The sequence below is a fragment of the Hoplias malabaricus genome, chromosome X1 (genome assembly GCF_029633855.1).
Source record: "Hoplias malabaricus isolate fHopMal1 chromosome X1, fHopMal1.hap1, whole genome shotgun sequence".
Lineage (NCBI taxonomy): Eukaryota > Metazoa > Chordata > Actinopteri > Characiformes > Erythrinidae > Hoplias > Hoplias malabaricus.
Genome location: NC_089818.1, coordinates 19,630,383 through 19,645,382, shown reverse-complemented (window position 1 = coordinate 19,645,382; position 15,000 = coordinate 19,630,383). Strand labels below are relative to the sequence as shown.

Below are 15,000 nucleotides of genomic sequence, written 5' to 3'. Positions count from 1 at the left end.
GAGAGAGAGTGAGAGAGAGGGAGAGAGAGGGATTGAGAGAGAGAGCAAGAGAGAGAGAGAGAGAGAGAGCAAGAGCGAGAAAGAACACAATTTTGACATAAATTCAAAGACGTTCCACGAACAGAAGGAGAGAGTGACAACCATTTACGTTGGCTGCTCAGCCTTGCCGAGAACACCAGGCAAAACAGAATAATTGATATGATTTCCTATAATTAATTCATACTGTAAAACTCCACTGATGACATCTTAGTTTCCAGCGGTACTGAGTAGGAAGATGATGATAAGCTTATGGGTGGCTATCATTAGTCCAGCTGTGGAAGGGTTCCTTTTGTTGTGATAATTTTGCCCACATTTGCTATTCCCATTTTCACTGTAAAACCTCAAAAATAACTCAAACAAATTAACGAGGGGGACCCAAAACTGTCCTCAAATTCAGCAGGGAGCGCTAATGATACTGGGCCGCAAAACAACATCCAGATATTCAGCGCACACCAAAAAATTCACACTATTTCAGAATGTCTTAAAGGTCCCATTTCCCATATTTTTCTTATATTTTATTTATGCTTGTGTTGGTTTATGCACCAAAACAGTCATCATACATTTTTGCATGACCATTTTACACCCTCTCTGAAATATTAAACAGACTGACTTGTTTTTTTTTTTTGTTATTTTACAGCAAAAGTGCAAAACTCCAACCCATAGTCACAATTCTCAAAAAAGCCATTTGGTGCAGTGTTCATATTTCACCATCAGGAAAAAGGCTTGGAACCTATTCAGTAGAAGATTACACAGAAACATCAGTTTTTACTGTGTCCAGCCAAGTTGGCTGCATCTACTACTCCACACTTTGAAAGATCAGTTTTAGTGTGTTGTATCTGTTTCAATCACAAATGTCTCCTCTAGCCATTTAAAGACACGTGAGAAAGAGATCTGTAAGGCAGCTGAAGTGTGTGTGGGTAGCTGCTTGTGTTAACGTTAGTGAGTCTTTGAAAGGGAACATAAGTCTATGACTCTTTTGGGAACTACTTTTGTTGAGTGTATACAACTGTAACTGTTGCTATTATCAAATGAATATGAATGGGTGGGCCATCGAGGGTCACAGTCGGACTGTCAGAGGGAGACATGCTAAAAATACATTTATTTATTATTTATTAACCTCCACATATTTGAAAATCACTAAAGTGTTAAAGAGTGGACTGATTACATTGTTTAATTAGTTAAAAATTAATGCCACCTTAACACATCCTTAATTTATAACAACAACACAAGGATCAGGAAGTGAGATTAGCACATGCTAACCTTCCCTTCATTTACAGCATCTAGTGGCTAAAAAGGAAAGCGTCAGCACATGTTCAAGAACATAAAACAGCAGAAAGATACAGTTTAACTATGTTCTTCACGCCAGGGAGTGAGTTTGAAACATTAATTTACAAGATAAAGTAAGAATAACACGATCTGAATGGACTGACTATAACAAAGATGCCTGGAATGAAACAAAACACACAAAACCATGGGCAAGAAAAGAAAATGGCAACCATTCCTGCATCTCCCAAACTTGAGTGTTATACACACAGCGGTGAAAGCATGCACAACTGGGTGAGAACATTCTTGGAGCATCTGTGGTGGTGTCATATCATTAACCATTAGCATCCGTCAAACACAAGGCTTTGGCAGTGAGGAGACGGGGACAGAAAACATTTCACAGTCACGTTCCACATGGCAGCACACAGAAATGGCCGACGATGGGCAGCAAATGGGGCTTGTCAATGTTACATGTTTATACGTACATCTGTGCACTGTCAAATGTTTTCAGAACAAATCGTAGTCCAGACACATCACATGACATAACACTAGTTATGTTCCCAATGTCAGGTTTGTAACGTAAGGCTGTAAGTTCCCCCTTAACTATATTAACAACACAATATACAGTGTCTAGCTAAGACAACCTAGCATGTTAGCTAAAGGGACACTCCAGGCAAAATGAAAAAGGTAAACATCACTACATTTGCTGCCAACGTGAAAACTTGCTTCATAAAATAGTGCCAAAGTAATTGAAGATTTTTTAGAAAAGATTACTTTAATTAATGTATTTTAATGGAAAAAATGAAAGAAACAGATGGGTCATGTTCGAAAAAACAACATAAAAATGTCAGTCTTACACCTGGTCTGTGGTGGACCAGGGAATACAAACCCAGGCTCCAATCAGGGCTGGAAAATGTACATTTTTTTATGTTAAAATCACCTAGAACTGTCTTATACAGATATAAATGGGGTCATTTAGACTATATAACAGATTTTGACCAATCAGAGGCAACCAAACCATATCTGGCCCCCTCTGTGTCCTTCCTTCTTCTTCTAGATTATAAAATCAGGTCTGTTTTTATAACTATGCTGATTGATCTCTGGGGCGGCACGGTGGCGCAGCAGGTAGTGTCGCAGTCACACAGCTCCAGGGGCCTGGAGGTTGTGGGTTCGATTCCCGCTCCGGGTGACTGTCTGTGAGGAGTTGGTGTGTTCTCCCCGTGTCCGCGTGGGTTTCCTCCGGGTGCTCCGGTTTCCTCCCACAGTCCAAAAACACACGTTGCAGGTGGATTGGCGACTCGAAAGTGTCCGTAGGTGTGAGTGTGTGAGTGAATGTGTGTGTCTGTGTTGCCCTGTGAAGGACTGGCGTCCCCTCCAGGGTGTATTCCCGCCTTGCGCCCAATGAATCCAGGTAGGCTCTGGACCCCCCGCGACCCTAAAATTGGATAAGCGGTTACAGATAATGGATGGATGGATGGATGATTGATCTCTGACGTTAGAGTTAGACCACTGGTAGCTAGGTTGTATTTATTAGTTTGTAGAATATTGAGTGGGAAGTTAAGGTTTTCCAATGGCTGTCTGACATTTTCAGTTCGGCTGTATGTTTGCTGAGTACATGAGTACATGAACGGGAATGAAAAGAAGTACTCGAGTACCAATTCAGGTAATAAAACAAGAAAATACACAGTAAACTAATAAAATAAAACCATAAATAAAAAGATTTGCTTATTAAATTACTCTGTATTAAAATGAGTGCCTTACGAATTCTTTCAAACTGATGAAGGCTTCGATGCTGACATGAGAAGCAAGAGTTTAAAGACCAGTTTCAAGCCGAAATGTCCCTTTAGCTGTGATAATATACCATGTACACAAAGACAGCCTGTCAATACAACACTACAGGTGCTAGCTAATATAGAGCTGGTGTCTATTTTGTGGGTGTCTGTAAAAATTCTAGATTTATAATAAATGAATCAAATGAAGTGTGCGCTTACCTCATTGATCTGATCCATAGTTAAGGTACAGAACCACAAGAGGAGAGGTCAGAGAGAGACAAAGTGTGTGAGTGAGTAGCTCTGAGGGAGAAGAGTGCTATTCCAACTTCAGCAGACACTACGCCACTAGCACAAAACAGAACATTCTCAGGGCATTACACTACGCATAAAGGATAGGGAGGATGTACACAAGGCCTATACGGGACCAGCACACACACTTGTGACACAACCCCTCGTGGCTATACCAAAGCGGATTGTATTTTGGGAAGCAGACTAGTGTGTGTGTGTTTGTTTAAGTATGTGTGTGTGTTGTTTTTGTGTATGTGGGGAAAGCAGCATCAGTGATTTAGTCACCCTGCTATTCTGCAGTGCCTTAATCCATTATGGAACAGGCCTGGAGGGCATCCATAGCCCAGGGCCCCCCACACAGAGCCAAGCCCAGACAGGTGACACTCAGAGCAGCTGCATTATTCAACTCCTCTGCCTGCTATAACACTACGGCATACAGAGATAATTACTGAGAGAGAGAGAGAGAGAGAGAGAGAGAGAGAGAGAGAGACTGAGAGAGAGTGAAACAGAACATAAGAGAATAGAAAAGATAATAAAAGGGAAAATAAGAGAAAGGAAAAAGAGGGAAAAGAAAACCACACAAAAAAGTAAGAGAAGGAAAGAGAAAAGAAAACAAAATAAGAAAAGAGAAAAGAAGAGTAGAGGAGAGTAGAGAAGTAAAGGGAAGAGAAGGGCAGAAGAGGAGTCGTGAAGAAGGGAAGGCCTAGGGAAGGCTGTGTGTGTTGATGCTAAATCAATAGAGAGTGTAAGTGACAGTAATCTGGTGTTTGTGTCAGGCGCAGTCAGATTAGAGTGGAGTGTGTACAGTGTGGGGACTCGTTGGCTTTCAGAAAGCGGGAGATGACACTCGACAACAGTGTGTTGGTTAAGTGACAGAGGGAAACAGAACACACACTTGAGTCTGGTGGGTTTTTTTTTTTTTGTAGTGTTCTGTCTGCCAGAGCGGTTGAACATGGCTCTCTTGGGAGCTCTCAGTGTGAAGGTGGCATTGGCATAATCAGTGCATAAACTACAAAGCCTCAGATTCTACACATTGCTAAGCTTGAGACAGTGAGCAAGCGATATAGAGAGAGACTGAAAGAAAGAAAGGAACAGAAGGAGAGAAAGAGAGAGAGAGAGAGAGAGAGAGAGAGAGAGAGAGAGAGAGAGCACAACTAAACACATTCATCATCAAAGAGTGCATTAACTTTCAATAGCCAGTGTGTATGTGGGAGAGATGAGCCCAAAAATAAAGAATGATGTAACAAAGCAGTGAAAGAGAAGAAATGAGAGGACAGACGAAGACACACACACAAACACACACATATATACAAACAAAAAACGAGTGTGTAAAGAAGGCCAAAATGAGAGTGGTGGGGTTGGGTGGTTGGGTGGGTGGCTGGTTGAAGGCATGGTGGTCCTACCTCATACTCCTCCTTGAAGCCGTAGCCTTCGGCACACTTCATCTGAGTGACGTGCTCCAGTAAGTCAGCCACTCGGATGGCCGGGTGCAGCTGTCCGGTCTGATATGGGACGTCCACTCCGTCCCGCTTGCGCAGGGAGTGCGTGTGTGTGGAGTGTGTGTGTGTGGAATGCGTGTGCGTGTGCGACTGTGCCAGGCTGCTGGTATCGCTTGCCATTGTCTGGGTCTCGTCTGGAAAAAAAAGAGAGAAAGGAGAAGGCAGAGAGGTCACTACAAGTGTCAAAGAGCGCCATGAACGCCATGCTTTTCTGAAACGTACACTTTCTTTTACAGCAGTTATTACAACGTGGCAGTGTTGTGTATTAATGTTAATTACAGTATATAACAATAGTTATTATTTAATCCCTTAAACTGCAGTCATTGATCATTTCTAAATGAATAAACGTTACATAATGTGAGTGACAAATCCAGACTATACGCCTTCCGATCTCAGAAGCCCATGTGTTTACCAGGAAAAGAGGAAAGTCTTGCTCGGGTTCCATAAGTTTGCAGAAGTCCAATATTGACTAGGTTTGGCTTATGACTTTCAAAGCTCTTGAAGTCCTAGCTGGTATCTGATCTGAAGTCTAATACTCCATTCAGATCTCTTTGATCAGCTGTAGGAAGCTTATCGTAAACTCTAAGGATGACGTAGAGCTCAGGTGGTGGACGATCAATTTCTATACGTAGCTCCAAAAAATCTGGAATATTAGGAATGCAAACTCAACAGAGGATATTAAATCATATGGAAAAAGACATATTTTGGCAGGTACTGTAGCACATTTTCATTTGTCTGTATTTATATCTAGAGCATTTGTAAAGCACCTTACACTAAAGTGAAAATGCTATATATAAAGATTGATGATAACTGCAGTGCTGTACAATTTTTACACAAGGGCTATGCAGTTTAAGAGCAGCGAGTAATAAGTCGCACTGTAAAAGAAAGTGTCCTTTTCTAGCTGTTTGCCTTTACTGTTTTAGATGAAAACACGACACAACGTTGTGGGGGAGGGAGTGAATGAGTGGATGCAGAGGGAGGGATACGTTCCATTCTGCCCTTTTGCTCATTTACACCATACAACATCATCCTTCCATCAAATCATAAATATGGGGTTATGCTGTAAATGCTACTTTAGTATGCCTGTCTCCTCTAGTCTGTGGTCTCTAATAGCCAATGCTCAGAGATTTTGCTTCTCTGTATCGGAAATTCATTTCTATGGCAGGATGAGGCACAGAGGCGCTGTCAATCAAACAGCAAAAAGCATGATGAGGGATGTGTGACATCACAATGACCAATGGCCCAAAGCCACACCTCCCGAGCACAACACGAGCACAGAAAAACCCAGGCGTGAAACCACAAGTGAAAGAGAAGCAGAGATGGAGGAAGGGGTGTGGAGAGCACTGGTCACTCGTGAGCTGAGGAGAGTTTTGCATGTGATGCCGTGACATGTCCACTGCCATGCATGTCGAAGACACATGGTGGGTGTCTTTGTGCGTGAAAAGGGGTGGGCGGGGTGGGAGTGGGGGGGGCGGGGCCAAATGGCGGACACCTTTTTTTTTTTTTTTTTTTTTTAATGGAACACACAACCTCCTTCCCCCAAAACAACAGGCAGACTGAGGAACTTACCATTAATGGGGACTTTTTAAGCAGATACATTAGAGGTTAAATGTGAAAAAGAGCGACAGAGAGAAAGAGAGAGAGAAAAGGAAAGTGTGTGAGAGAGAGAGAGGAGAGGAAAGAGAGAGGAGACAGGGTATAAGCAACAATACACCAAAGAGCACTGGCACACTACAGCTCTGTCCACTAGCCTGAAAGCCTGGGATAGATAGTGGGGTGCTGCAGATTACAGGGTTTTTGCTAAAGCGACGGGTTTAGACACACACTGAAAGATAGAAAATGAATTTCAAAGTAGATACAAACATATCATCTAGGAACTATAGGTTGTATGTAATTTGCTAAATGTTTCAAGGCTGTCCTTTATAATGTGAACACACTACAGTTCCATTATTTTACGATCTACAGTGGGTTACTAATGAATACACTTGATGATGTAAACACATCTACCAGTTTCCAATTGGAAGTCTCAGTAGTGCCTATTGTACAGTTAATGCTATTTTTCCTTCTTGTTGTAAGGCAACAAGCATCACTCTAATCTACTAGCTACACGGCCCTAGCCAACGGTCTTTCATATTTAATAAGGTTCACTCCTATTATCCCTTCATGTTATATTTCAATTAAACTTTCCGCAACACGGGCTGTGGCATTACAAAAAAAACATAGTGGAATCGCACATTTTCGAGTAAAAGCTTGTAATATTGTCGAAAAAAATTATTTTATTATTCTATTTCATCATGGGATAAATGAATAAACACTAGCAAAAGAGGAACACAAAAACAAGTAGGGCAGTGGGAACTAGCCAGAGGCAGGAGCGACATTAAAAAGAATCGAAGAGGAGGTTGCTCTGGGAGGGAGAGTGGAGAAGATGGTGGAGGGAGAGGGGGCACGGCTAAAGCTTGTTTTGTTTTGTTTTTGATTTCTCCTCTTCAGCTAAAAACAAGACTTTTTTTCTGAGCTACAACATCAAAAGCAATCTTTCTCCGAAGTGAGAGATAGCTTCACTGATGAAACTACACGACTTAGAGACTTTCCGTTATAACAGTGATTTCCAACTGTTCCGTTTCCCCCCGATACCCCACACACTCCCTGCCCTACAGTCCACTCCCCCTACATCCAGTCCACATGTCTGTCCATGCATATGAGAGGTCAGACAGGATGTGACATCACACGCACGACACGCAATGCGGATGGGATGGAGTGAAGCCAGCCTCGGCCCGGGACGCCCCGCCCACTGTTGGCACAAACGGGACGAGGAGGGAGGAAGAGAAGCAACAGGCAGGTATGGAGATGAGGCAGCCATCTTTATAGGAAAAATAAAAAAACACTAAAACCACCAAAATCAAAGAAAAGAGATCACCACAAAACACATTCCATTAAGTCTGGCCTAACTTTTGCACAGTGTTTAAACATGACCTGTATTTCTGACTGTATGAGTGTGTCAGGAGCCTAAGAGAGAGGCTAGCAGTGGTCATGAGAAGAATGAACAAAAGATTTCGCTCACCTAAAATAGCAGTGGGCACAAAAGGGTCTGGCAGGAGTTAGAATACAGCAGAAGGCCAGTGAGAGATGAGACAGAAAGAGGAAAGGACAGGAGAAAAGGAGCGTAGTTTTAGTTATGATAGGGTGATAAAACAGAATAGCGCATTTCAAAAGTCAGAGACCACCTATTAACCACTTCAAATAAGTGTTTGTCTATCATTTTAATGTGAGAGGACAACTTACAATCACTTAAAAGCGAAGACTGGACACGTTACTGACAATTTGATTTGATTCAGTTGTTAAAGCGTTGGTGTAATCTTGTGTTTTATAATTCTACTGTTTATATAAAATATAAAGGTACAACAATAAATTAGAAAAAGCTGGAACATTATAGAAAGGACATATTTAAAGAAAAACGGTGATTTGCAAAAAATAACCTATTCTCATTGATTACGTTGTTTATTTATTTATTTATAGTAATGTTCTGTGAAGTGACATTGTGGTTATGACCTACTGTGATAAAATGTAACTAACTGTGATACGCATCGTTGTTGTGAAGATGTTTTCAAGGATCATGATGCAACAACCCCCTAACGACCGTGAAAAAAAAGATAAAAGAAAGAAAGAAAAGAATTGTGGAAGAATAAAAACACACATTACACATTGTAACCTAGTTAGTCGTTGCGGTAGTAGGGTACAGAACAAGACCACTGCAGTTCAAAGATTAAGGACAGTGTGGTGTTACCTGGGTAGTAGGAGTTGGGCAGAGCTGTGCTCAGTGTGTTTGTCTTCACAGTGAGGGAGCATGGAGACGATCCAGCTGCAACATGTAAATGCCATATTACAATCTGTATCACTTCACAGGATGATATGCAAAGTCACTGTTCTTGCTCCATGCATTTAAAATCATAGTATGATTGGCTGATTAGTTTGCTGGGCTAGCACCTAGCATGGATGTGTCCACCTACTTAGCACCGAGACTGGATAATGGTACAATAGGTGCTGTGTTATCTACTTGCTCCCAACTACAACTTAAAAATAATGAACAAAAATGAACTAAAACTTACAGATACTATATTTTACATGAACCATTTGGGCAAATTTAAAATGCTAGGAGGCCCACTTTATATGAATTAACTTCAGCCCCGTGACTGGTTCATTAAGTTCATTCTTTGTCAGATGTGGCAGCCGTGTCCTGGGTTATTGTCACAGCATGTGTTTCTGTTAGCAGAGCTTAACCCACTCAACAAGGCCACAGTCAGTGTCAACGGATCGATGGAGACGTCCAAAGCCACCTCTCAGACAGCTATCTAAGGACACATCTCAGGGACAGTGCTGAGACATCGGGGAGCCAGTCTGTGTGCGTTTGTGAGCCTGTATTTTGAAAATAGCTGGGTACTCTGTATATGAGAACGTGCATGTGTCCGTCTTTTACACTTCTAAATATTTGGTGTTTGAACATACACTACCCCCCAGAACTCTAACTGAATGTAAATATCTTTGGCAGGTTTTCAATAGTGGGCATGGTGCTGGACTCCAGGTCTCTGTGTATGGAGGCTGAACATCTATGGTTTTAGGGGATCTGTGTGGGATTAGCAGGGCAACTCTTAATGTCCTTAGCCAGAGCGGCTGGTGAGCGAAGGTCAGGGCTACGTGCTCTGAGGTCACTCAGTGAAGCAGCTGGCTCATTAAGCAGGAACAAGAGATTGCGGTCAAACAGCTCAAAAACAACAGCGGCGTCCTGTCACGCACTCAGCGCGGCTGTGGAGGATTACAACAGGGCCAGGCTTCAGTAAGAAGGTACTCATGACCAACAGTGAGAACAAAAAAAAAAAAAAACAGTTGTCTGTGATAATATGGTTGGAAATCTGAAATATAAAACGGGAAAATCCCTAACCAAGCAGCTCGGTGGCGCACAGCTCCAGGGATTTGGGGTTGGGGAGTTGAGTCCTGCTACGGGTGACTGTCTGTAAATAGGGAGTTGGGTGTGTTCTCTCTGTGTTCGCGTGGGTTTCCTCCAGGTGCTCCTGTTTCTTCCCATGGTCCAAAAACACACATTGGTAGATGGATTGGTGACTAAAAAGTGTCCGTAGGTGTGAGTGCATGTGTCGTCCTGTGAAGGACTGGCGCCCCCTCCAGGGTGTATTCCTGCCTTGCACCCAAAGATTCCAGGTAGGTTCCGGACCCACCGCGACCCTGAACTGGATAAGCGCTTACAGCTTACAGCGCTTTAAGATGCCTTGAAGACAAGCAGATAAGGGCTATAAAATACGCAGACATGTTGGTGGACTCACAGCGGCTGTTCAGGTTGTGTGTGTCCATAAAGGAAAGCGCTTCGTCACAGTTGGTGCCTTGCTCTGTGTAGCTCTTGTCCATGGAGTTCACCATCACAGTCATCTCCTGCCGAGTGCTGCTCAGCGTCTCTTTACGCTTCTTCGCAAGTTTCCTTCAGTAAAGAAAAACACAATCATACACAACACTCGTTATGGATGGAAAATTCAATCATCAGAATATAAACACTGAGAATATTTATACATCAGAAGCTTCAGAAAGAAACTGCAAACACACTGATCCTTATGTAACATTGTGTTTTGAATCAGTAAGACAAATAAAATGGTTTAATAACAGCATGCCAATAAATAAAAATGAGGCTCAATCCTTTTGGCTTGCCATAAAATGTTCAAATATGTTCCTGTTATTCCTCCTTGGATATTTTTTTATTTTAATATGCAACAATAAATGCAGGAGAAAACGACATGGATTATAAAACCAATAATGTGTTTGAATGCTCGCTATAGGAGAAGCATTATTACGAAACGCCGCATTATTTGAACTCTAATCGAAAAGGAGAATAAACATTAGAGAAATCAAAAATGGGACACATAATGATCTGAGCTTGATTGAGAGGGAGAGGCAACAGACACAATTAAATTCTGATATAATTATAATCAATGCCCTACCAAGACCCTTCTGGGAGCCAAACGGCTTAGTAATTACAATGACACCGCTTCAAAAATACAATTTCTCTCGAAGCCATGGCATACCTCATATTGCTGACTTTCAAACAAGAGGAATGATCAGAATAAAGAGAATATCAGGTAGCTAAGCTAAGCCAAATGGCCGTCACCAGGGAGAACAACAGGAGGGAGCCCTAATCGAATTGTGCGCCGGTGGATCCATACATATCAGACGCTAATTCGGTTGGCTGGCCTTTGTTTTCCAGAGGTTCTGATACACAAGAAAATGCAAATGAGGTAAAATTATCCGGCCAATCTGTGGGAGCGGAAGGAGGGGGGTGTCCAGGCCTGAGGCTACAAGGCTTCTGGAATATTCCTCCTCCATAACATGATTTACAGAGCAGGAGTCACGCCAAACCACAAAGTGTGGTAATGCTGGAAGTTTCTACAGAACACAGAGCCCATTAAACTTGCAGGTCGTGCCAAGTCAAAGACAATGACGTGCACTCTTCGATCTAATATTGAGGATGATTGATGGGGAAGACCACTTACACGGTAAGAAACAAGCTAATCAATACCCACAACTTCTTCCGAGACTATATTACAACATATTTTGCATGCGAGCTGCAGGCATGTAAATGAGCAGGGCCGTAGGATACAGTGAGGCTTAATTGGGCCTGAAATTTGAAACCAAACTCAACAGAACCCAAAAACACTCTGTCTCAGTCCAGACCCAATCCAATTTACTGCCTGATGTCATGTAGCTTCACTCTCCTCTTCCAGTATTATTTCTACTCATCTCATTGTTCCTTAGAAGGTAGAGGGCAATCAACCATGCAGCACAAGGTGTAATTTAAGTGTAGTCTGTGTAGTCAGTCTCCTGATGAAGAAGGTGCACTGGAAAAGGCCAAGCACTTGCTGTGTCTTGATTGGATAATGCCCCTATCACCAATATGAGATCACCACGGTCAGATATTTACTCAACACGTATCTGAGAAATTGTGGTACCCAGCTCATGTCAGGGTTTGGTGAGGATTTGAAAGATATTCCAGGCTCTAGTACCCGTGGCTAGAAGACAGCCCCTGTAAAGAGTTCGCTGTGATTCTGTAAAAAGGGAAAGAACCCAAACCTAATTCATGCTCAATCAGATCTAAAAAAAAAAAAAAAAGAAAGTGCAGCAAACAATGTTCCTTAAGATCTGTCTGAGAGATTGACGAGTTATGCTAATTAGATAATGACTAATTGAGACAGGGCAGATCTTTTATTCGTTAGCATTTCGCCAACCTTTCCATTATTTTTCCATTATTGTAATTTCAAGTCATTTACTACAATTTCAACTTATTCTGAGAGCACTGTAATATAAAAGCAAAATAAGAGATGAACAGCCTGATGTGTTAAATATATATTTCCAAGGGATCCAGGTCACCTTGTCATCATGTGTGTATGTGAAATTAACATTTCCGTATCCTACAAAGGCATAACCAGTTTGATGACCCATAACATATTAGCAACACAGCAACCAGTAAAAGACAGGCCACGATTATTATTCTAACTATACAGCAGTTATAGTCATTGTACTGTCATATGTATAGCACAGGAAACACAACAGTTCCATTAGTGCACCTCTATAGACCCAGTTCTCCCGACCAACACGGATCCAAGTTCATTCATTCATTGTCTGTAAGCGCTCATCCAGTTCAGGGTCGCGGTGGGTCCGGAGCCGACACGGAATCACTGGGTGCAAGGCGGGAACACACCCTGGAGGGGGCGCCAGTCCTTCGCAGGGCAACACCCACTCACACATTCACTCAGACCTATGAATACTTTTAAGTCACCAATCCACCTATCAAGGCGTGTTTTTAGACCGTGGGAGGAAACCGGAGCACCAGGAGGAAACCCACGCGGATACAGGGAGAACACTCTATAGATACTGAAGCTATGGTCCCAACCAGAACACGGCACTGATTTACTGACTCTGATACCGATATATTTAATGATTTTCTATGGTTTCTAATACGTTACAACATTAACCTATATATTACAATTTATTTTCCTGAGGTCTTGCGTGTTAATATTTTGGAAGTTAAAACCATGCTCCTAATTTTTCCTATTTTCCTGTTACAGAGCTTGAATGGAATTCTGGCAAGAACATACTTTAACTTTTAAACATGGCCTTCCATGATTCATAGCAAGATACATAACTACACACACATTCATTCATTATCTGTAATCCAGTTCAGGGTCGCAGTGGGTCCAGAGTCTACCAGGAATCATTGGGTGTAAGGCGGGAAAATACCCTGGAGGGGGCGCCAGTCCTTCACAGGGCAACACAGACACACACACATTCACTCACACCTACGGACACTTTTGTGTCGCCAATCCACCTGCAACGTGTGTTTTTGGACTGTGGGAGGAAACTGGAGCACCCGGAGGAAACCCACACAGACACAGGGAGAACACACCAGCTCCTCACAGACAGTCACCCGGAGGAAACCCACACAGACACAGGGAGAACACACCAACTCCTCACAGACAGTCACCCGGAGCAGGAATCGAACCCGCAACTTCCAGGCCCCTGGAGCTGTGTGACTGCGACACTAACCTGCTGTGCCACCGTGCTGCCTTAACTACACACTAATTTAGAAAAAAAAAAAATGTAAACTCTAATGTAGTGTAATTTACTGTTAAATCATAGCAAACGTTTACATTGTTGACTGAATCACAGATTAAAAGGGAGGGACTAAGGCAGACAATTAAAGACATGTGTTGAATGTTGTTTGTGAATGAGAATGTGAGAGTACTCGCTTTGGAAACATCAAACTAATATTTCAGAACCTGTACAATGCTGTTTGGGACAGCACTACTACCTTTTTTTCCTATTGCCCCTGGACTCACTGTGGACTAGTGTGGGGTAAATGGGGAGATGTTGCATGGTTAGCAGAGTGGAGCTGGCATATCTGCCTCTGTTTGCTTGGCTGTGGGGAGCTGTGTGTGTGTGAGTGTGTGGGGGGGCACTCTGTGGGTGCTGCTTACAAAATGAATCACTCTCCCATTCACTGCTCATTTATAAAGAGCACGGCCTGCAAACGACACTACACAACACACTTCATTACCAGGATTCTTGAGCGTAAGCAAAGAGAGAGGGAGAGATAGAGACTATAAGAGGGGTTTTCTGTAACCAATTAATGTAATATATTTCAAGACATAAAGACCATGCAAACAGAGTTTGTCTGTGTTTGCAGCAACATGACAAACCAGAAGATAGAATAATGGACAAATAAATGATTAAACAGATTAAATTAGCTAATAATCTTAAAAAAAGGAAAGCATAAACACGTTCATGAATTCTGACAGAAAGCCTGTGTGGCTCTAACCAAAAATACACAAATTTAGAGAGAGTTACTTATTTCGAATGGTACTATTGTGCTTGTGAAAGGTCAGACAGTTCAGACAGATCAGTAGTGCTCTTATTTAAACTGGTGTGCATTGCTATTGTGTTGTGATTTTGCTGTATGAATGATTTCAGCCAGGCCGCATGAGTTTCACCTTATTAAAATCTGTTACTCAACAACACTTCTTTAAAAATCAGGCTGCTGTGAGCTTCTCACACTTCACTTAATCAAGCAGCCCTCCACCCTAAGTGCACATGATTAAAGAAGAGAGACACATTTTGTTTCATACCATGCACATGGCCTATAAACTGAGCAGGTCATATTATCAACAGTTTCAAACATAATAGGCAATAAACAGCTTGTCCAATTTGCACTTAACACTAGTGCAAAAGTCACACTATATTGAATCCTCCATGTTATACAGTGTATCTATTACACATTATAGTAGTCTAATCTGAACACTAAAAAAACTATTTCAACTTCTCATTAGGGTGATTTATTTGAACCCAATTTTCTCCCCAGTGGAGTTTGTACCAGTTCCAGGATCAAGACTAGTATATACTTTCTCTCACAAAAGAAACGTTAGGACCTAATTTTCTGGACTTTTTCCAGATTTCATATGTAAAAAATGGTAGAGGAAGCATGAGCTAACCTTGATTTGTCCTTTCACACATGTAGAGAACAACGAGAGATATTCTGTGTCACCTATTCTCACAGCTGAATATGTTCCACATGGTTGAGGTGGCGCCTG

The 15,000-nt window shown here is 42.1% G+C and overlaps 1 protein-coding gene across 1 annotated transcript in view; it reads right to left on the bottom strand.

Moving 5' to 3' along the window:
* The window catches only part of LOC136675477 (receptor-type tyrosine-protein phosphatase mu-like), a 244,894-nt gene that overhangs the window by 40,395 nt on the left and 189,499 nt on the right, over window positions 1-15,000 (bottom strand). The window contains exons 18-21 of the mRNA XM_066652026.1: window positions 10,195-10,346; window positions 8,646-8,720; window positions 7,923-7,949; window positions 4,766-4,995 (exon numbers count right to left, since the gene is read on the bottom strand). Coding sequence (XP_066508123.1) covers window positions 4,766-4,995; window positions 7,923-7,949; window positions 8,646-8,720; window positions 10,195-10,346 — 484 coding nt within the window. The remainder of the gene's footprint in view (window positions 1-4,765; window positions 4,996-7,922; window positions 7,950-8,645; window positions 8,721-10,194; window positions 10,347-15,000) is intronic.